The following is a 19,520-nucleotide window of genomic DNA, read 5'->3' as shown; positions in this document are numbered from 1 at the left end:
CAACGTGTGCAATGGGTCGCACCTGGCTGTATCGCGGGCAGCATTGGATGGCGGGGAATGGGGAGTGCTGTCTATGCGCCATGGTTGAATTATTGCCTTGGAACTGGTGGATCGTTTTACACGGATAGCCAGTGAAAAGTAGACGCCGATCGCTCGATGTCCGAGTTTAGTGGATTTGTGAGTCTCTGGTAATCAGTAGTCATGCCGTGGGTTCTGGGGTTATTTCCGAGGAATTACAAAACTCGGATTTAGAATGCGCCATGATTTCCCGCGTTGGATAACCTCGGATTAACACTCGCCAGTATTCTTCGGGGCCATGGTGGACAAGCGCTATGTCATGTTCCACAAATTTCTTGGTTGTTAGGCTCTATTATTTATGCACGATGCCGTCGTAGTTGAGTTCGTTGTGTACTAGTAGTGTACGGTGGAGGAAATCCCGCCAAGACAAACATAAAGTGCCAGCGCCTCCGGGCTCTTTGTGATGCTAGATATTCAATTTTGCCTATCGAGCATTGTATAATGGAGTCAACACATTCAGTGAAGACAAGCACCGGCTCCAAGGCCAGTTCGGTGATGTCCAACGCGTTACTGCATATTTGTAGCTGCCTAGTGCATTGTTTCACGTCGCACAATCACTCGCGAGACGCACCAGAGACATAGTGGACCTCTCTGCCGCAGTATTGAAAATATGCAGCGTATTATGTGGCATTCAAATATGGCATGCTTGGTCCAAAGGCTCAGAAGAAGCAAAACCTATTTTTGGAAGTCTTCCAGGCAGCGCCAGATTGTTTTGGGGGCGCTCGCCAATTGATTGCCACAATAGGTTGCTGAGGCTCAAAAGGACGATCGATCTCCAGGCGTCTAAATTTAATCAAGACCGTCCAGCTGTTGAAGACTACAATGTTTCTGCCTTGGGAGTGGCCTATATGCATAAAGCTTGTTGTTTTATAGCGGTCGCATCTAGAATAAAAGGCTCACTTTCAAAAGCCTCCAAGCCTTCCGAGTACACTCATAACCATAACCAAAATGTCTTTCTACGGTACTCGAGCTCCCGATCTTGAGTCGAATCAAGTTCAATATGGTAAGAATCGTCTCACCCTGTCTCATTCGGCATCTTTCTCATTTGTTTCATAGAGCTCCAACCTAGAAGTGGAATGGCGATAACACTTGCGAAGCGTCGCGAGATCGAAGAACAGCTTAACCATGTCATAATGAAGCAAGCTGAACTCCGACCAGCCCAGCAAGCTCTTCTCGACTCGACCACTTCAACCGAGGACCATCAATGTCGCCTTCATATCGAGTCTATCGGAAGCGACATCATGGGCTACTTTGGTGCCTCTCGTAACATGCTCGCTGAACTCAAAGGCGAGGCGAATCCTGATGACCAGCACATCCAGGCTCAGGTCCAGTACATCAGCGACAAAATAAGGCAAGACATTGAAGCGTACAGGTTATCCCAAAGTGATTTCGATCGTCAAATGCGCTCGCAGGTGCGCCGACGATATGAAATCGCCCACGACGATGCTACACCTGAGGAAATTGACCAGGGCGTAGAGAGTGTGATTATGGGTCAGGAGCAGGTGTTCAGTGTATGTTTCTACCCCAAGAACCCCAAGATGTATTCAAATAACTCATAATCAGGTCCAGGACAAGCGAAGCCAGCATGTCAGAGATGCTCGCGCTGCCGTTGCGCAGAGATCAGCCGCAATCCGCAAGATCGAGCAAGATCTGATTACTCTCGCGGAGCTATCACGCGAAGTTGCTGAGCTTGTCCATCAACATGAATATGCTGTTGTTGAGATCGACAAGACGGCAAATGAGACCCACAAAAACGTCCAACAAGCCAATATCCACTTGGACAAGGGAATTCGAAGCGTGCGCAACGCTAGGAAATGGAAGTGGTGGGCTCTCTTTCTTTGTCGTGAGTATCTCTTTAACCTTTGCTCGGAGCATCCATTAACGTGCCATCAGTTCTCATTGTACTTATTATTGTGGTTGTGGCGGTTGTATGGTGCTCGTTGAGCCATAGCTGTGGAGCCAAGTGAGGATTGAGAGATATGGAAAGCGGCTAATCTAACAACCGATGAAAGTAATATCTAATTTAATTTCAAAAGCCGTTAAGACTTCTATACTTTTCATCATCATCATTCTCACTCATATAGAGTTATATTGCTAAGAAGAAAGAGACTAAAGGTATCATACGACAGTCGCTATTAGAACTGAGAAGCTAGGCAATAACTAGGCGAGGCTCTCGGCTGACTGTGTTTTGAAACGACCCTTTCTAATTCCGCACTCTCAAATCTTCCACGTCACAAAGCGTAAGGTGCTACCCTAGAACAGGCGAGCTAGGCCCTTTGACGAGGCACCTCGGTGGATCTCATTGCCGAACTCGGCATTAGTGTGCTTGAGTACGAGATAGGTGGCGAACGGATATAGACAATGTCCGAGCCATACGAGATGCACGACTTGTTGAAACCCTGGGAGCCGGACTAATGCCGCTCGATTCCCAAGAATTCGGCTGAGCCACTAAATTATTCCTTTTTCGAACGAGGCTCCCCCAGGCTCCCCCCGCATTTTAACTCTCTGTGGAGTACTGCCACTGGGGGGATTTCCGGTTAACCAGTCACAGCGCCACGCCATTCGTCTCCCGCTCCCCCCCCCCAACAGACCGCCGCTAACGATCGTGGAAACTATGGATCCGGAAGCATGACAATGTAGTATCTATACCCGCAAATTGTGGATCGTGGATGGGGGATTTCCCGCCTCGTGATGTAGCACGAGACACTAGATCGGGGAGGAGTGTTGGAACAAGGGTTGATTTTCTGGTTATTCGCCTAATTTGGATTTGAACTAGAGCCACCGAGGCATTAAAAGAGATTCGGCTGATCGGACTATACCGGGAAACCTTTATAGCGTAAGTTCCGGAAACTATGGGTGAGTTATAACTCGCCAGATGTCTCCCCACCTGAAAGAGCCATAGACCGGACAAGGCTCGCTGGAAGTTGGCTATAACTACGATTGTCTGCGCTCCTTCTCTCCACCATCAAGCACCTTATCCCATTGATTCACGATGAAACGCCTGTCTCGTGTCTTTAGTGGCAGCCCCAAGCCCGTCCCGCAGAGAGAATACGAGGATGTGAGATCTTCCACAGCAGAGAAGCCTCTCTCACATGAGCCCAAGTCTGTCATTGAGGGACGATCCGTTGACGAAGCACGGCCACTGAGAGTTGTGGTCATTGGTGCTGGAATCTCTGGAATTCTCGCTTGTATTCGATTCGTCCAAAGAATTCCCAATATCGACCTGTGCATTTACGACAAAAACGCAGACATTGGAGGAACCTGGTTTGAAAACAGATACCCGGGATGCGCGTGTGGTAAGCTTGTCTGTGGCTCGAACTACCGGAGGGCTTTTTTATTAATTCAATTTTCCTTGCCAGATATTCCCGCTCACACCTACCAAGCTACTTTCGAGCCTAATAAAGATTGGTCTCAGTTTTATGCCAGTGCACCTGAGATCCACAGGTATTGGAAGCGTGTTGTCGACAAGTATGGTTGCATGAAGTATATCAAGTTGAAGCAACAAGTCTCAGAGGCTGCCTGGAATGAGCATAGCTCTAAGTGGGAGATACAGGTAAGCCACTCGACCACATGCAGATTGCACCAGAGCTGACGCACGCCATATCAGGTCAAAGATGTGGATAGTGGTATTGTTCGGAGTGATCAGTGTGATATTCTTATCCAGGCAACCGGCGCCTTGAACAACTGGAAGTGGCCAAGTATTCCAGGTCTGCATGACTTCAAAGGCAAGCTCTTGCACAGTGCTATCTGGGATGAGGATTATGATTACTCGGTAAGTCTAGGACCAGGCTACCCCAAACCAACTTTCGTCTAACAACCTTGGAAGAATAAAAATGTCGCAGTCGTCGGCAATGGATCAAGTGGAATCCAGATTGTTCCTGGAATCCTCCCCAAGGTCACGCACATTAACCACTATGTGCGTAGCCGGACCTGGATTGCACCCACGTTTGCCAGAGAGCAGGTCGACAAGCGTGGCGAAGGACTTGAGAACTGTACGTCCGCACACGTGTTTCTGAAATGAAAGATCTAACATTGAATAATCTAGTCAAATTCACCGCAGAAGAAATCGAGGAGTTCAAGAAAGATCACTCAAAATACCAGCAGTTCCGAAAGGGTAAGAACTGGACTCTCCATTGTGTATTAACTGAGCTGACTTACGCACTTAAAGACGTTGAACTGGCATTGCAGTCGATCCACGGGGCTACATTGATCGGAGATCCTATGCAAGTTGAAGCTCATGATATCTTTGTCGAGAACATGAAACGCCGATTGAGGAACAAGCCAGAGCTTCTCGATGACCTTGTCCCATCCTTCCCACCTGCATGTCGCCGGCTAACGCCGGGACCTGGCTATCTCGAGGCATTGACTGACGAGAAGGTGGACGTAATCAAATCTGAGATAATCAAAGTTGACGAGACTGGGATCATGACCTCAGACGGTCAGCACCGGGCAGTCGATGCGATTGTCTGCGCGACCGGATTCGATACGACGTGCACTCCACGGTTCCCTATCAAGGGACGGAATGGACGTACCCTGGAAAAGCACTGGGAGAAGACCCCCGAGACCTACATCTCGCTCGCCACCAACGAGTTCCCCAACTATTTCATTTCGCTCGGACCCAACGCTGGCCTGGGTGAGGGAAATCTGTTGCTGCTGATCGAGAAGGGTATTGATTACATGTCGGAGTGTATTCGTAAGATCCAGCGCGACAATATCCGCACAATGGCCGTGAAGGGGAATGCCGTCAAACAGTTCACTCAGTATTGTGACCAGTACTTTGAAAAAACAGTGTTTGGTGCAAAGTGCCGCAGTTGGTACAAGGGCGGCACTGAAGATGGCCGCATTGTTGCCCTTTGGCCTGGTATGTGAATCAATGTGCTACCCCTAGTTGACATGGCTAACTTAAGTAGGATCATCCCTGCACGCCATGAAGGTATTCGCCCATCCCCGTTGGGAAGATTTTGACTATGAATATGTCAATGACAATCCCACGAGCTGGTTTGGCGATGGATGGACTGAGAAGGAGAAGAACGACACAATCGACGTGGATTATTTGGATGACGACCGGATTGATTTCCCTATTCCCGTGTAGGTATGAAGAGTATAGTCAGCTGAAGGAGTACATGTCAACTTAGCAACAATACAAAGCATTGTAATTAAAACTGGAAGGAAAAGGGATCCTTGTAAAGTGGAGCAAGTCGGATCAAGTCCGCGAAGGCGGTGATCTCATTCCGTTACCGTACATTACTCACGTGTAATTCTGCACGGTAGAGCCCCACACAAAATACAGTTAGGAATACATCCACTTCGTTCACCGGCGGGAATACCAATACCAGAGGCGCTCTTCCCCCAGACTCGATCCTCACTCTTGTTTCCCCGGATCTCCCCTCCTCCCCGATGGACCACCATGAAGCCCGCCGACAAGCACTTTCGCTGCACAATATGCCAGCGGGCCTTTACGCGTATTGACCACTTGAAGAGACACCAACTGCGCCGTACGTACCCCGCTCCACATGCCCCCCGGGAGCTAGCTGCTAACCGGCGACAGATTCCGGCCAAAAACCGTACTCATGCGTGTTCTGCAACGAGTCCTTTGCGCGCTGGTACGTGCGCCTTTCCCCTATTGCTCCCAAACGTCAACTTATACCTGCTGTCTAGTGACAACTTGCGCGACCACTATGCCGATTGCGTCGAGCGTGGAGACCGGAGAATACCCGAGACCGGCCAGAGAGGCCGACGGCGACATGCGTGCCAGTCGGTAAGTTGCGCTGCACCCCTGTTTGGGTCATGTCGAGTTTACACCGACATCTCAATAGTGCACCTCGATGAAGCTTCGCTGTGACGGGAGTAGCCCCTGTGGTTCTTGTTTGAAGAGAGGGCTCGATTGCAACAATGAACGTTCCACGCAACCCAGACAACCAGGGTTGGACGAAGGTATGCTGAAACGGAATGGCAATGGAAGGCCATGACTGATGCTTCTCAGAAACCTCCCCGATTAAAGCCGAGACATACGAGCAGCCATCAGATCGCGGTTCGATCAAGTTTCTTTTAAATGGCGGCACCGATAGCTTTACCGAACAATTCAGACTACCCCCGCGCGGCGATAGGGCACGAGGGCTGGTATATCACAACAAGACTGAACTAGAGGAGGCGGCTACAGAAGAAGTCTTCCCTTTCGTGCAGAACAATCGACAAGACTATACACCTACTCTCGTCGATTCCGACCTATCGTCACTCCAATTCTTCCAAGACACATTCCTCGGCTTTTTCAATGGGCCTTTTGGGGATGGCCAGAAGACGGCTGAAGACCCCTTTACTGGGCAAATTACATACCAAGCAGCCTATCCAGGCCAAGGTCCCAATTTGTCTCTCTCGCCGGAACAGGCCGTATTTGAGCCTGAGCGACCGTTTGCCATGGCTTTAATCCAGTCCATTCTCGCTCGAGCATGGACAGTCCCATTGGATGCCAAATCCCAAGAGGAAATATCAACTAACCTTAATTTCCTGTTGACGACGGCACGTATACGAAAGTTCATCTCGTTATATTTCAAATATTGGCAACCAAGTTGTGCCATGATTCATATACCCTCTTTCGATCCAGAGACAGTCGCAATACCTCTACTTGCTTCTGTTGTCTTTATGGGAGCCATGTACAGCAGTGACCAGAGGGAGGTATACGTCGCGAAGAGGGTACTAGACTTTGCAGAGCTCTATATCTTCTCAAGTCATGTCTACTCACCAGAAAGCGAGATTGCTATCACTTTCTCAGGGAATCAAAGCTCCGATGATGAGTCTAGTGACTGGGCCAAGTTCCAGAATTTCCAAGCTGGATTTATCATCATCGTGGTCCAATATTGGGCCGGATGTCCCGTATCTCGAAACCGCGCGATGGAGAACCGCTTCAGCGAAGTTGTCAAGGTTGCTCGGCGGTTACGTCTCGTCAAGTGCCGACATACCTCGCAAGACCAACTGGAGCACCAATGGATCCAAACAGAGTGTCGTATTCGGTTCGTATCAACCCTTGAATCAATTTCTTCTCTCTAACACTCGGCAGAACTATTAGCATCATTTCATTGCTCGACTGCGCTTTCTTATTCTACCAGAATTACCCCTGTCGTTTGACGCATTCCGAAATGGAATGCGAACTGCCTTGCGAAGAGTCTCTTTTTCAGTCACCACATCCATTATCCGAACCCGATTTCCGATTCACCCGCGGTATTACCCTTTATGGCGCTTTCAAAACTCTTTTCGACCCTTCACATGTGGCTGGACAACCCCCTGATCCTACTCAGATGAACTTGACGGTCATGGATATGTTCATTCTCATTCATGGTACGCAATCGTTCTTCATTGTCTTGGTGCCTTCGCTTATCAGACTTGCAGTTTTATTCTCTTTCATCAATACGCACATGACGCTTGTCGGACTTCTCAATCAGCATGCAGGCGCAATTTCGACATCGCAATCTCCAGTCGACGGGATTGGGAGCAAGGGTACCATTCCTGAAGATTCTCTGCTTGGTTCGATCAGGATAGCCCTGAATCGTTGGCGAGATCACTGGATTGCACTGCGTAATAAGGTCTCAAGTGACGAGTGGGCCTCCATGGGCTTCTACAAGAACGGATATAACTTCTGGCTTGTTTCACAACTACTCATCACCAAAAAGGACGCCGTCGATGTTATTATGCAATTGGAGGTGCATTGCGAAGATAAGCTGGAGAGGCTGAAAGTGCTTCTTCTGGATGAATAGGATTAGCGGTGAAGGGCATCACAGCTGAAACTGAAAAACATTATGGCGGGCGTTTTAATGACCTATAAGATGGTGTTCTGGTGTTTTAACTACGGTGGCTAGAGGGTTGGCGCTCGCAAAAATTCGATATCCTGGTCTGATTTTCTGTTTTCATATCGCCCGGGGCTCTACTTGTGTTCTTTCTGTATATTCTACGATTTGCCGCATGTTCATGAAATCAACTCCAGAACTTTATTGATACCCCTGTATTCTTCCCTCCCTATTCACGCGTATCCGAGGCTCCAGAATGTCTCTATGTTCTTCCCGGTATCCTCATCAACATAAGCTGGTGCCTCTGCCAGTGTAACATGCTCTCCGTGCAGTTCTGCAACTCTTCCAGTGAGTGTCTCGTCCTCCACAAGCTGTGCTACGGCCTTCGTCGCAGTTGACATGGGCGTGAGGGCCATTGATTTGAATAGATCTGTACTGGGTGCAATGTTCGTGGCTGGGATCCTATTAGTGTACGCCCGTCAGCGAGTGATAGAGGTGGTAATACCGATTACAGCCGGAGCCAGTGCATTGATCCGAATGCTCTCTGCCTCCAACGGACGAGCGAGAGACCGCACAAGTCCGATGACACCGTGCTTTGTTGCTGAGTAGATTGGGGCCATAGGGAATGGATATAGCCCTGCATTTGAGGCAGTGCACACAATCAAACCCTTTGAAGAACCGGAGAGTTCGTTCTTAGCCATATAATGGATGGCGAGCTGCACAGCTAGATAGTCTCATATCAGTATCCATAAGACGTATTCGTATGATACCACTTACAGTATATGACCCCAACAAAATTCACATTTACGGTCGCCAAATTCGGCTTTGTCGGTCCATTGCTGTTACCGCCCTTCTCAGGTAAGAGACTTCCTTTCTCCGTGATACCCGCATTAGCGAAAACTACGTCGATTCGGCCTTGCTGTGAGTGTATTCTTTCAAACACCTCTGCTTGGCTTTCCCAGGATGAGACGTCGCATTGCTCAAATGAGACTCCAGCTGATGGAAATTCAGCCCGCAGCTGATCCAGTGTTTGCGCACCAGTTGTCGGGTTCACATCCAGAACTGTGATGTGAGTATTTGGCTCTGTGATGAAGTGCCGGGTTATACCCAGTCCAATCCCAGAGGCTCCGCCTATCCAAATAAATTATCAACTGTACTTTTGTTATTCTGCCGTGGAAGTGTGCCTTACCAGTGACGATGATACTTCTCTTAGGTGCCATCTTTGGTTGATTGAAAATGTGTATGGAGCTCAAAACAAAGGCATAGCTATATCCCTGTTCCGAAAACTTTGCTCCGTTGAATATGCTGTAATGACTTCACACCTACCCCTCCCCGTGCCTCATGTTTCCCCACATCCCGGTGGAGCAAAATTCGCTGGGGGATTTCCGGTGCCTGTGGAGCTCTGGATGATCCCTACTGTGCACTCTGGGACGCGAATGGAGGGCGGCTGCGTCCGGCCAATTAGGAAATGTTCAAGTCTCTATTTTACGAGGTCGTCGACGCCGTGGCGTTGAGACTCCATCCCCCGCATTTCATGGTAGCCGATGAGCGGAATTATCCCTCGCGCGTGGAAGGCGGAACATGCACCACAGAAGGAATGGGCATTATGATTTCTAATGGCATTCATCTCGTGTAACTTAAGGGATCTCTTATCTTAAATGCGTTTTTAAGGCTAGGCATGGAAGTTTGTTCTCTTTATCGAGTCATCGAAGAGACGGCTGCCTCTAGTACAAGAGCAATCTGTCGTGTGAATGGCTGGCACACAATGTCCCCGATGACAGATCATCATTCGTGGAGCTTTCACCCTCGGGTGGCGATTCGAGCCCAACTACCGACAAATCCTAAGGTCCTTTTCCGCACATCAATCACCCTTATGAATCAGGTAGTCCCTCCAACTGTGATTGGACGATCCCTAGTCTGGAGTCTTGGCTTCGTTCGATGGAATAGACATTAAATGTGAGCCATGGAGGCTTCCAGGTGAAAGCAGTAAATATGGGAACATGGATTTCCGTGGCAGGGTCCAGATTCTGGAATTATCGTTTCGAGTCGGCGAACCCCCGTGGGGAACCCCCAGATTCTGGCTTGAGGGTTCCCCATAATGGGGCCGGGATAGCCCCATCTTGCCTTCGAGCACCACTTCTTTTCGTGAGATTTGGTTTGGCTGAACAAGCCACGATCGAAGCAATTCTCGAGAGTCAGAATGTTTGATACCAATACGAATGCGAAATTATTCATGGGGCTAAAGTTATCTATATCAAGGCCCGATCGCCATACGGTGATTGAGCCAAGCTGCCATTTGATAGAATAGTGAAGCTAGTCTGTTGAGATCAGCGAGTCCACTAGCTCAACCCTCTTATCCTGCGTCAGCTCCGAATTCTCTTTTCTTTCTTCACTCATCTTCCAAGATAATTAATTCCTCATCCCATCCATCGCCATGCCTTTCGGTATTCTAGACGACGATAAACTGGAGCACATTCCCGGCACCGCCCCACTAAATAGTTTCGCAGATACAAATTCATACTCTGGCATAGACCCGGGTCTCCTCAAACATGACCCCACCGGTCAGATTGTGCTTGTCCCACAGCCATCCGACTCCCTCAATGACCCTCTCAACTGGTCGCGCAGAAAGAAGGAGCTCTTCACTGTCGCCTACGGCTGGGGATGCGGCTGTGTAGGAGGTAATCCCGACCTGATCTATTCATTTTTATCTATATGAATGTTATACTGAATGAATGACCCTAGCCGTCGGTCCCCTTCTCGGCGGAGCATTCGTCCCTCTCGCCGCAGACTTCGGCGTCTCGCTATCGACATTCGTCTCAGCCGTACAGGGCGGCACCATTGCAGCCATCGCCGTTGGAAGTTTACTTTTCAACTCTTTGGCAGTGAAATATGGAAAGCGCCCTGTTTATCTCGGTACCACTCTCGGCTTGATGGTGTCTTGCTTTTGGGCCGCAGGGGCTAGAAGCTTTGAATCATTTGTTGCTGCACGTGTGTTCTGTGGTCTCTGTATGGCGCCCATGGAAGCTTTGGTTCCTGCTTCGATCTCGGATATCTGGTCAGAGTTGCTTGCTTAGTTCTTTGTCCTTCGATATTGACTTCATTAGGTTTGTGCACGAGCGTGGGTATCGGACTGCAATCTTTAACCTCGGTGTCTTGGGTGGGATCAATCTTGCAGTTCCGATCGGTAAGATGGTGAATTTCAGATGAGTTTGAATTTGCGCTGATCATTGGTGATAGCTGCTGCGATCATTGAATACGGATCATACCGTATTGCGTTAAATGCTATGGGTGGTGCCTTTGCTCTGGCTTTGGTCCTCGTTTTTTTCTGGATGCCCGAATCGGCTTATGCTCGTGAGGCTCTCAATATAGATACGACTGATACGAATGTGAGTGATCCGGTGCTTTGCAAATTCTGGATACTGATTATTGTTAGATAATGCTCGACGGGAAGAGAAGCCTGGAACAAGTTGAACACGCATCCGATGCCGAATCTCCATCTACCGAGCTACCAAACTCTTGGACCAAGCAGCTTATGCCATACAGTGGCTATGTTAACCATACGTCATTCTGGAATACGCTCATCCGACCATTCTATCTCTTGGCTTCTCCGGCTGTGCTGTGGGCGGTTCTCCTGTTTACGACTTGCATCTCGTGGCTGGTCGGCATTTCTCTCACACTCTCGCAGATCTTCTCTGCCCCACCGTATAGCTTCTCTGTCGTTGGTGTCGGAGCGACAAACCTTTCGTCATTTGTCGCATCTGTTCTTGGTACTCTGACAGCAGGGCCTTTGATTGATGGTTTGATTACCCGAATGTCGAAGAAGAACGGTGGTATATTTGGTATGACCTTCATATATTTGCTTTCGATCACGTTATATTAACTTTCATATAGAGCCGGAATTCCGTCTTCCAATCATGGTCACCTACGTTCTATTCACCTCAACAGGATTCTTTGCCTGGGGCCAATCTTCATACGCCCAAGACCCATGGCCAGTGCCGGTCATCGTGTGCCTCGGCCTCATCAATTTCGGAGTCCAGCTGGGAACCACTGGTGTTGTCACTTATGTCGTCGATTGCCATCGTGAGAAGGCTGGTGAGGCCTTTGCGGCCATGAATTTTGTCAAGAACATGTTCGCTTTTGGATTATCATTTTATATCAATGGCTGGATCGATAGCCAGGGTGTTCGCGACTGCTTCTTTACTATCGGTGGTATTACTATGGGCGTGACGCTGTTTACGATTCCTATGTAAGTTCTGACTTTATTGTTGGGTCCTGTGAGTTTCAACAAATTTCTGACATCTTCAAGGTACATTTTCGGCAAACGCGCCCGCAGTTGGGTTCATCGTCATGGGATTACTGATAGATTATAAATGCCGAGACGTCTCTGCGAGTAACCTATTCTATATAGCCATCTGGAATTTAAACAGCTCCCTTTCAACAATATCTGGTTTCTTGTTCTCCAATTCCTCCATGTCCCAGTTGCTCGAGACGAAGCGTCCGCTCAACCATTCGCGTCGCTCCTGACTCAACCATACAGTGGTATCAGCAGGAAGAGTCACATCATCAACCAAAGCATCACGTAAGCTTTCCGGGAGCCTGTATTGCATATCGGGTTTGACAACACCCGGATGCACTGAGATAGCAAATCTTGGTCATGGTAGTCACTGGCCAGAAACTCGGTCAATCGACAGATTGCGAATTTTGACACGCAGTACGATGATCCGGCCGTGCGTCAGAAAAATTGGCGCTATGAGAGGACAGGTTGATAATTATCTTACTGTCTGACTTCAATACCAGCGGACGTAGGTAGTGGCTGCAGAGAAGTGTACCCTTCAAGTTAATCTACATGCCTTTCCGCCAGTCTGCCGGGCCAGATGCAGTCATGAATTTGAACTCAGGTAAATAGCCCGCATTGTTGATGAGAATGTCAAGCTTTCCACCAAATGCTTGACCGACTGTTCGGGCAGCTGTGCGGACCGACTCTTCAGAGCGACTCTTCAGAGGCGACATCAACTTGCAATGCGAGGATCTGCGGTGGTTCGCGACCGGCATTACGGACATTATTTGGGACTTGTGTCATGGCATCGTCGAGCGAGGAACGAGCAGCTATCGCCAGCTTCGCACATCCGGCCTCGGCGCACCGGATTGCAATCTCTCGTCCGATCCCATTCGATGCATCTGTGAGAAAAGCAGACTTGTCCGCTAATTATTGTCCCGACAGAATGATATAGGGGTAAGATTCATGGTGTTCTTTGACATAGGAAGCTATCGCTGCCTCGTTGTTTAATCCAAGGCGCTTGAGAAAAAGTATTGACGTTCCCCTTGATGGTTGGTGCGAGGTCAAGAATTATGGAATATTTGCCACTATGGAAGCCCAGAATCTTGGGGCTGACACCGTGTGCAACCTGGACCGTGTGGTTTGACGCGTAGCTCAGCCATTTGCTAATTGTGAACTCCGCCAACGCCCATTATTTGAAAGTAACCATCGCTAGACAAACAATTTACTATGACCAAATAAACTTTGAGGTCTTGATTTGTTTGCAGATAACCCGTGGAAGAGATGCATAAGCAAGCCCTAATGATGTACTCTGACGGGGCTCGAGCATTCTAACGTTGCCGGCCGTTCCTAGCGCTGCGTTATATTCAATAAATGCGCGACATGTTCAACCCAGAACCCTGCTATAGTCACGGTCCTGTCCACAATAAGGCATGGGAGGGTAATGTGAGCAGTAAATATTCTCAAGTATAATGCAGGTTATGAACAGACAGCTACGAGATAGATTGTTGTGGAGCTATCGACTTATCCCTTTACAAGCGATGCATGCTTTCCTCAGAAATCCCACTGTTTCATCCAGTTTTCCATCAATGGAAGGTCAATCGCCCCCAGTTTGCGTAGTGTCTTACTAGCAACTTGAGTCTTGGTGGTTTCGGTCCACGGACCAGCCTCATCCGCGAATGAGATAGCCTTGAAAAAGTCAAGGATCTTGAGAGCCGGCTTATCTTGAAGATCACGTTCTGTGGGGCTCGTGAAGCTCTCCAGGGTCTGGATCCATGTCTTAATGTCGACCTCCTCCATGTCAAAGAATTTGGTAACTGCCGGGATGAGCGATGACCATTCTGTGGCTCGGGGATTGACGATATGGAAGGCGGCGCATGGTTCGTCTTCTTGGGTCTCGCGACGGGTGCGGACGATGTCGGTGATGACCTTTGCAGTTACATCCTGAATGGTAGAATAGATTATTAGTCTTAATGGTGAAACATAGTCGGAATGTTACTTACTACTGGAACCCACTGAACGGATACCGATCCCAACCCCTTCGGAATCTGCTTTATCGTCTTGGATGTTGCAACGAGCGATGGCACCCACTCTTGCTTATTCCACATTCCCTTCTCCGTAGTTGGTCCACCAATCTGGCCAACTCGATGGATACTAGTTGGGACACCGCACTTGGCAGAGGCAGCAGCGCAGATTCTTTCAGAAATATGCTTGGACTCTCCGTATCCTTGTCTGAGTACCGAGCTGGGGTCATCGAAGATAATCTCTGGAATTGAGGGTCCTCGCTCCGGGCTGTATCCCTCGATAGTGGAGATGGAAGAAATGAAATGAATATGGGCGGTCTTCTCGCTCGCGATACTGAACTCCACAAGACGACGGACACCTTCGACGTGGGGGTTCTCGAAGGCCTCAACCCTGTGATTGAAGTTCACTTTCCAGGCGTTATGGATAATGGTGTCCACATTCCCCAACATCTCCTCATATTTAGCTTCATCGAGACCTAGTCGCTCGGCGCCAAACTGTGCTTGAAGAAACTCTACCCTCCGAGGGAACCTCTGGAAAGTCGCCAGTCCCTTGTCGCGAAGGCTTTGCAATTGTCTAGGAGCTGCATCATCCGACCGATTCAGACAGTAGATCTTGGTTACGCTAAGATCGCGGAGTAGCTCATGGAGTAGATAAGCTCCCAGTGATCCAGTGGAACCGGTAAGAATGACTGCATGATCTTTGCCGAAGTCTTCAGTGTACTTTCCGATCAGATCAGCGATTCTCGTTTCCCGGTCGGCGTCGCTCTCAATTAAAGCCGTATCGAGAGGCGAGTCATTTCCTTGCAGAAGATCAAGAACATATGCCGACAGCTGGCATATTGTCGGGCGGGAATACAACTGGGGGCTACTAAACATTGGGCCTAAGTCAGGCAAAGCAGACTTCAGAGAAGCCTGAAGGATTTGGCCCAACCGAAGGGTTTGCAGGGAGTCAAGTCCCGATGAGAAAATATCGGCATTTTCACCAAACGTTGGGACGTCCAAGATCTCTGCCACAGCTTCAGTGATATATGTGGTGATATCTTCACGCCCCGCCTCTTTGGGTATCTGTACGACATTGACTTGATCATCAGCGGCATAGAGCGCGTCGATCTCATCCGCATAGTCATTCACCACCGCACGTCGCTTCACAGTGCCTTTGACGGTCCGCTCGAAAGGTTTGGTCTGCGACGACACTCCGATGCGGTTTTTCATGAGTTGAGCATGGCCAGGGGCAGTTGCGTTGGCCTTTTGAACACTAGCCCAGATCTCATCGATCAATGCATCGGATTCACCATTCCAGGCAGACCAATTGGGCTCGATGATCGCACCGGACTGGAAACGGCCCTGGCCAACCACCAGTACCCGAGAGACAAGCGGATGACCCGAGATAATCTCTTCCATCATGGTGGGGTTGAACTTCTCTCCATTACTCAAAACGATCACATCATCATGGCGTCCAGAGTATAGCCACAAACTATCCTTCTCCGGATGAGGAGCAAAGAGATCTCCTGTTTTGTACTCATTCTTGTCAGGGTATGTGTGGAAGACAGCATGAGCTAGAGGGTCTTCTGCACGGAGGACGACGAGCTCGAAGAGGCCGTCACCGGCGTCGCGCATTTCATAGCCGGCACTGGGGTCCCACTCCAGGTATTGCCAATCACGTTTATCTTGGTGCTTCAAGCCCCGGAATACTGCGTTTTCGCTTGACCCCAAGACTGACTGCAGGTGCGTTATTTCGGAGATCCGATCCCCGACTTCCTGTGCCAGAGGCGCACCACCAAAGGTATGCATGGAGAAGGTGGACAAAGAGTTCATTCCAAGCTCAGATTGACTGAGATTCTCTAAAACAGATGGTGCCAAAATTGATGTATCAGGAGTTGTGTCCTTGACGATCTGCGCCAGGAGCTCCGCCGTGATCGGCTTCTCGGGGCTGAGAACGAATGGTGTGTTACACAGCACTGGGATCATCATACTGAGAATTCCCATCAAATGGAAGAAGGGGCTCATGACAAAAATCGGTCGACTTTGACTCATGCTGGCTGCGAAACTACTTTCTCTTCCAGTGGGGAGAGGAAAGAGAGCAGTCTGCTCGAGTGCGAGGAAGTATCCGTTGGTCAACGGGACTGGCTTGGGGAAGCCTGTCGTGACAATGAGGAGTAAATTTCAGTAATGTTCCCATCATAGAGATATACACATTGGAGAGCTCTATTTCCTCACCTGTTGTGCCCGAGCTGTGAATGTACACTGCAATCCGATTTTCAGGATCCTCTGATGTCTCCTTGATCACGGGGTCAGGCTCGTATACATTATCGAACAGCTCCCATGGACCCGGAGCTACCCATGATTGCAAAGACGGATTGGCTGTCTTTAGCTCATCAATTTGCTTAGTCCGCTCGGGGCTGTACACAATTTTCGAACATTCGGTAGCGCCCATGACGTGGCTCGAGGCCGACTCAGCATTGCGCGTGGAGAGAAGCAGTGCCTGTCCTATGTCAGTGAATCTTCAAGAGCCGATCGTTAGAACGCCCTACGGTCTGTCGTAGCCTCATACACGCGAAGACGAAGGTGCAGTAACGAATATCGTTGACCCCCATATATGCCAGCGTTTGAGGGTGCTCTGAATCAGCGACATTTTCCTTGATCCACACGGCCATGCGTTTAATAGCCCTGGAAAGGTCTGTAAAAGTGATAGTCTTCCATTCTAGCGAGAGATTTGAGGAGACAGGGTGGATACAATAGATTTGATCAGGCCGCAATTCAGCAACGGCATCGAAAATCTGCAGGGGAGTTCGTTGAGGAAGGATGGATCCCATGCTGACGCGAAGCTCAGGAAACAAAATAAAATGGAAATCCTTACCACTAGAACCAGCTTTCTGGCGATATGCCCACTATTTAATCATTGCACCGTGCTCACTGATGTTAGTCACATTTTTGTCTCGAGTCACCAATAGCATGAATCCCCCAACAACTCCCCAATGACAGCAGAAGTGCTATACGCAGAATTTGCGTAGGAACTTTAGTATAGAGCTGCATCTGCAGTTCCAGTTACACAGAAGAGGGGTACGCAGATGTGAGAGCAAATAAGAGGTAGGTTTACGGAAGATCGCCCTTTCAATGGTTCATGCTGGTGACATCTCGCAATCTGACGCATCCAAACTCTGCCATCTGCGTGCCCCGCTTCTCAGGTCACCAAGAATAAATGCTCAAGTACTCCCCACGCTTGGGTCCTCATAGTTTCAAGGAGCTAGTTGGGTACTAGCTCGATTCTGTGCTTTGATCAGCTGCATTTGCCCACAAACCATGGTTCAGCTGGATGCAGAGACGCCACAGCGCAGGAAAATGCATTGTGATCAGCCATGTAAAACTGCGGTGAGCAGCCACTTCTTTTGTCTATACGAGCTGCAATTTCTCGGTAAACTTAACTCAATTTATCTTTCGGGTGATATTTTTGTTCTTCGCTTTGCACATAGGGCTTTATGGCAAAGCTAAAATGAGCTGAGAACGATGGAGATCGTGCCTGTTCAAAATGCATTTATTGTTAGATCTCCACTATTTGTAGTGTTTTGAGTAGAGTTCTAGAGCCAATCACATATGGGTAGGCCCAGTAAAATTTACAGTATAAAGCATCGTAGCTCCGGTCATATGATCTGTCCCCAATTTTTGCCGACGTCCTCTCCTGCTAGACACCTCGAGCAGCCCCCACTTGTGTTTCAAGAAAGCTTTTTCTGATGACTAAATGTGGGAAGTGGCCAGCCACTTTGGCAAAAGACAACCCACCAGTGAGGGAATACACCATATACAGATCAAAGATGCTTCTCTCAACTTTGGTGCCCGAAGCAGCACAACAATGTCACTTCCCACTATACTCTGAGCCTATCGTTTGAATCTAGCTCTCGGACTCCCGCTATTCTTTGGCATGGAGCTCAAGCTATTGATCGATAAGGCCATATCCACAATTTGGCGTCGAAATATTTCTGCTCACGATTAATCAAAGAAATGCAAACTTTTCTGGCGTCACATGATCTCCATTCACATGGGACTAGGCGCACTGTGATTTTCTCATCTGATTCGGTAGGGGATTGCTCTTATATTGACGATATGTCAGGTAACATTTATCAGCAAGCCAAACATCTGACCTAGGCACCAACTAACACCTCTGGAAGCCTCTTCAGGATTATGTCAGTTCTCATACTTCTGCCCAAGCCACTGTTTTTAATCATTAATCAAATATCATTTCGAGAGGACTATATGCGCTGAGGCGCACCGTGTGAAGGCCGTCCAAACCTTTCACCATCAGAGTGGGCCACATTTGATTCGCAACAGAACTTGATTCTCGAATGCAAGTCCACTACACAAAGAAATATGGACCTGTGGGCCTATCTTAGCATGTTACAAAGCCCGGATGGGGATATTCCAAGTCCACGCCAAAGTAAGAGAGCCTCAGAGGTCTCAACTCTTGAAACTTATGAGAATTGGCCAAATAAGGCTTACCTCAACCACGCCACTTGCTGGCTCTTGGTGAGCGACGCCATATAAGTGCTTAAAATACCTTTATGAGGAGGAAGGGAGAAAAGAGAGGGATGTAAATTCTAGAGATGGAAGCTATGGATCTAGATCTACTATGGAGGCTGAGGCAAGAGATGCGGTGAAGAGGGGTATAATCCCTTATTCACTACGAACAACCTTCAAGGTTTTACCGATCATGATGCGCCTCCCCGTTTTCTCTCGCAGTATTGGAGACGACGTGGTAGGTCAAAGGGTCCCCATACCATCATTGGTACAGAAATGCCTCTTCTTTTGACATCAATCGTGGAGCTGTGTTAAAACCCCGTAGATTAAGTCACTCATCACGACAGGGATTCCTTTTCGTTAATCATTTTTTGAAAGCTCCCAGGTTCATTGGCCAAAGAGATTCCGACGGGAGGCCAAGAAATGCACCGGGCGCCCCCAGGACACGTATCCGTAGTCACTTGGCAGTAAATGTCAAAAAAGATTTCAATGGCCATTTTCTATCCCTTATCGGTGACTCGGCCTTCGAGGCTCCGATCTCTAGCCCGAAATTTGACAGGGATGTTCGGGCCTTAAGCCACACCGGCAATCAAGGAATATGATTTGCTAGACCACAGAACTCATCTCTAGACCCCAATTTAACGAAGCTATCGCAGCCATTTAGACTATGAGAATCACCCTGGAGTCAGGCTGCAGTGAATTCCAAGCCTCCGCTTAGCAACAATATCTCAATCGACGTCGGAAGAAGCCTATGGAAGTTTATGCGACTCAATCATTCAAAAGGAGGCAGATTCCCTTGGCCAATATTTCGATATCTCTTTACTGTCAAGGTCCCTGTAACTACCCACCTATACA

General features: G+C 48.7%; 7 protein-coding genes across 7 annotated transcripts; 4 read left to right on the top strand and 3 right to left on the bottom strand.

Annotated features, from left to right (window-relative positions):
* Positions 1-1,026: 1,026 nt before the first annotated feature.
* N7443_006423 (uncharacterized protein) lies at positions 1,027-2,045 on the top strand (the record flags this gene model as incomplete). Its single annotated transcript, XM_056886479.1, has 4 exons — positions 1,027-1,081; positions 1,135-1,589; positions 1,648-1,921; positions 1,972-2,045. The coding sequence occupies 4 exons, from the start codon at positions 1,027-1,029 to the stop codon at positions 2,043-2,045; spliced, it is 858 nt and encodes a 285-aa protein (XP_056740128.1).
* Positions 2,046-3,070: 1,025 nt separating this feature from the next.
* On the top strand, positions 3,071-5,170 carry N7443_006422 (flavin-containing monooxygenase; the record flags this gene model as incomplete). The annotated part of the gene is made up of 5 exons (XM_056886478.1): positions 3,071-3,631; positions 3,686-3,850; positions 3,905-4,070; positions 4,124-4,939; positions 4,989-5,170. The coding sequence occupies 5 exons, from the start codon at positions 3,071-3,073 to the stop codon at positions 5,168-5,170; spliced, it is 1,890 nt and encodes a 629-aa protein (XP_056740127.1).
* Positions 5,171-5,970: 800 nt separating this feature from the next.
* On the top strand, positions 5,971-7,826 carry N7443_006421 (uncharacterized protein; the record flags this gene model as incomplete). Its single annotated transcript, XM_056886477.1, has 3 exons — positions 5,971-6,012; positions 6,085-7,085; positions 7,142-7,826. 3 exons carry the CDS (start codon positions 5,971-5,973, stop codon positions 7,824-7,826), a joined length of 1,728 nt encoding a protein of 575 aa, XP_056740126.1.
* Positions 7,827-8,089: 263 nt separating this feature from the next.
* N7443_006420 (putative short chain dehydrogenase/reductase) lies at positions 8,090-9,076 on the bottom strand (the record flags this gene model as incomplete). The annotated part of the gene is made up of 4 exons (XM_056886476.1): positions 8,090-8,310; positions 8,362-8,580; positions 8,634-8,987; positions 9,046-9,076. 4 exons carry the CDS (start codon positions 9,074-9,076, stop codon positions 8,090-8,092), a joined length of 825 nt encoding a protein of 274 aa, XP_056740125.1.
* A 1,214-nt stretch (positions 9,077-10,290) lies between these two features.
* N7443_006419 (uncharacterized protein) lies at positions 10,291-12,439 on the top strand (the record flags this gene model as incomplete). The annotated part of the gene is made up of 7 exons (XM_056886475.1): positions 10,291-10,534; positions 10,599-10,911; positions 10,961-11,040; positions 11,094-11,242; positions 11,290-11,695; positions 11,748-12,102; positions 12,265-12,439. 7 exons carry the CDS (start codon positions 10,291-10,293, stop codon positions 12,437-12,439), a joined length of 1,722 nt encoding a protein of 573 aa, XP_056740124.1.
* A 259-nt stretch (positions 12,440-12,698) lies between these two features.
* N7443_006418 (uncharacterized protein) lies at positions 12,699-12,917 on the bottom strand (the record flags this gene model as incomplete). The annotated part of the gene is made up of 1 exon (XM_056886474.1): positions 12,699-12,917. The coding sequence occupies one exon, from the start codon at positions 12,915-12,917 to the stop codon at positions 12,699-12,701; it is 219 nt and encodes a 72-aa protein (XP_056740123.1).
* A 769-nt stretch (positions 12,918-13,686) lies between these two features.
* N7443_006417 (Dihydroxy-acid/6-phosphogluconate dehydratase) lies at positions 13,687-16,969 on the bottom strand (the record flags this gene model as incomplete). Its single annotated transcript, XM_056886473.1, has 4 exons — positions 13,687-14,076; positions 14,136-16,294; positions 16,374-16,638; positions 16,688-16,969. The coding sequence occupies 4 exons, from the start codon at positions 16,967-16,969 to the stop codon at positions 13,687-13,689; spliced, it is 3,096 nt and encodes a 1,031-aa protein (XP_056740122.1).
* Positions 16,970-19,520: the final 2,551 nt, after the last annotated feature.

Source organism: Penicillium atrosanguineum (assembly GCF_028827265.1).
Source record: "Penicillium atrosanguineum strain IBT 20685 chromosome Unknown utg000005l_segment0_segment0, whole genome shotgun sequence".
In the NCBI taxonomy this organism is placed as follows: Eukaryota; Fungi; Ascomycota; class Eurotiomycetes; order Eurotiales; family Aspergillaceae; genus Penicillium; species Penicillium atrosanguineum.
This window is presented reverse-complemented; position numbering and strand designations above follow the sequence as displayed.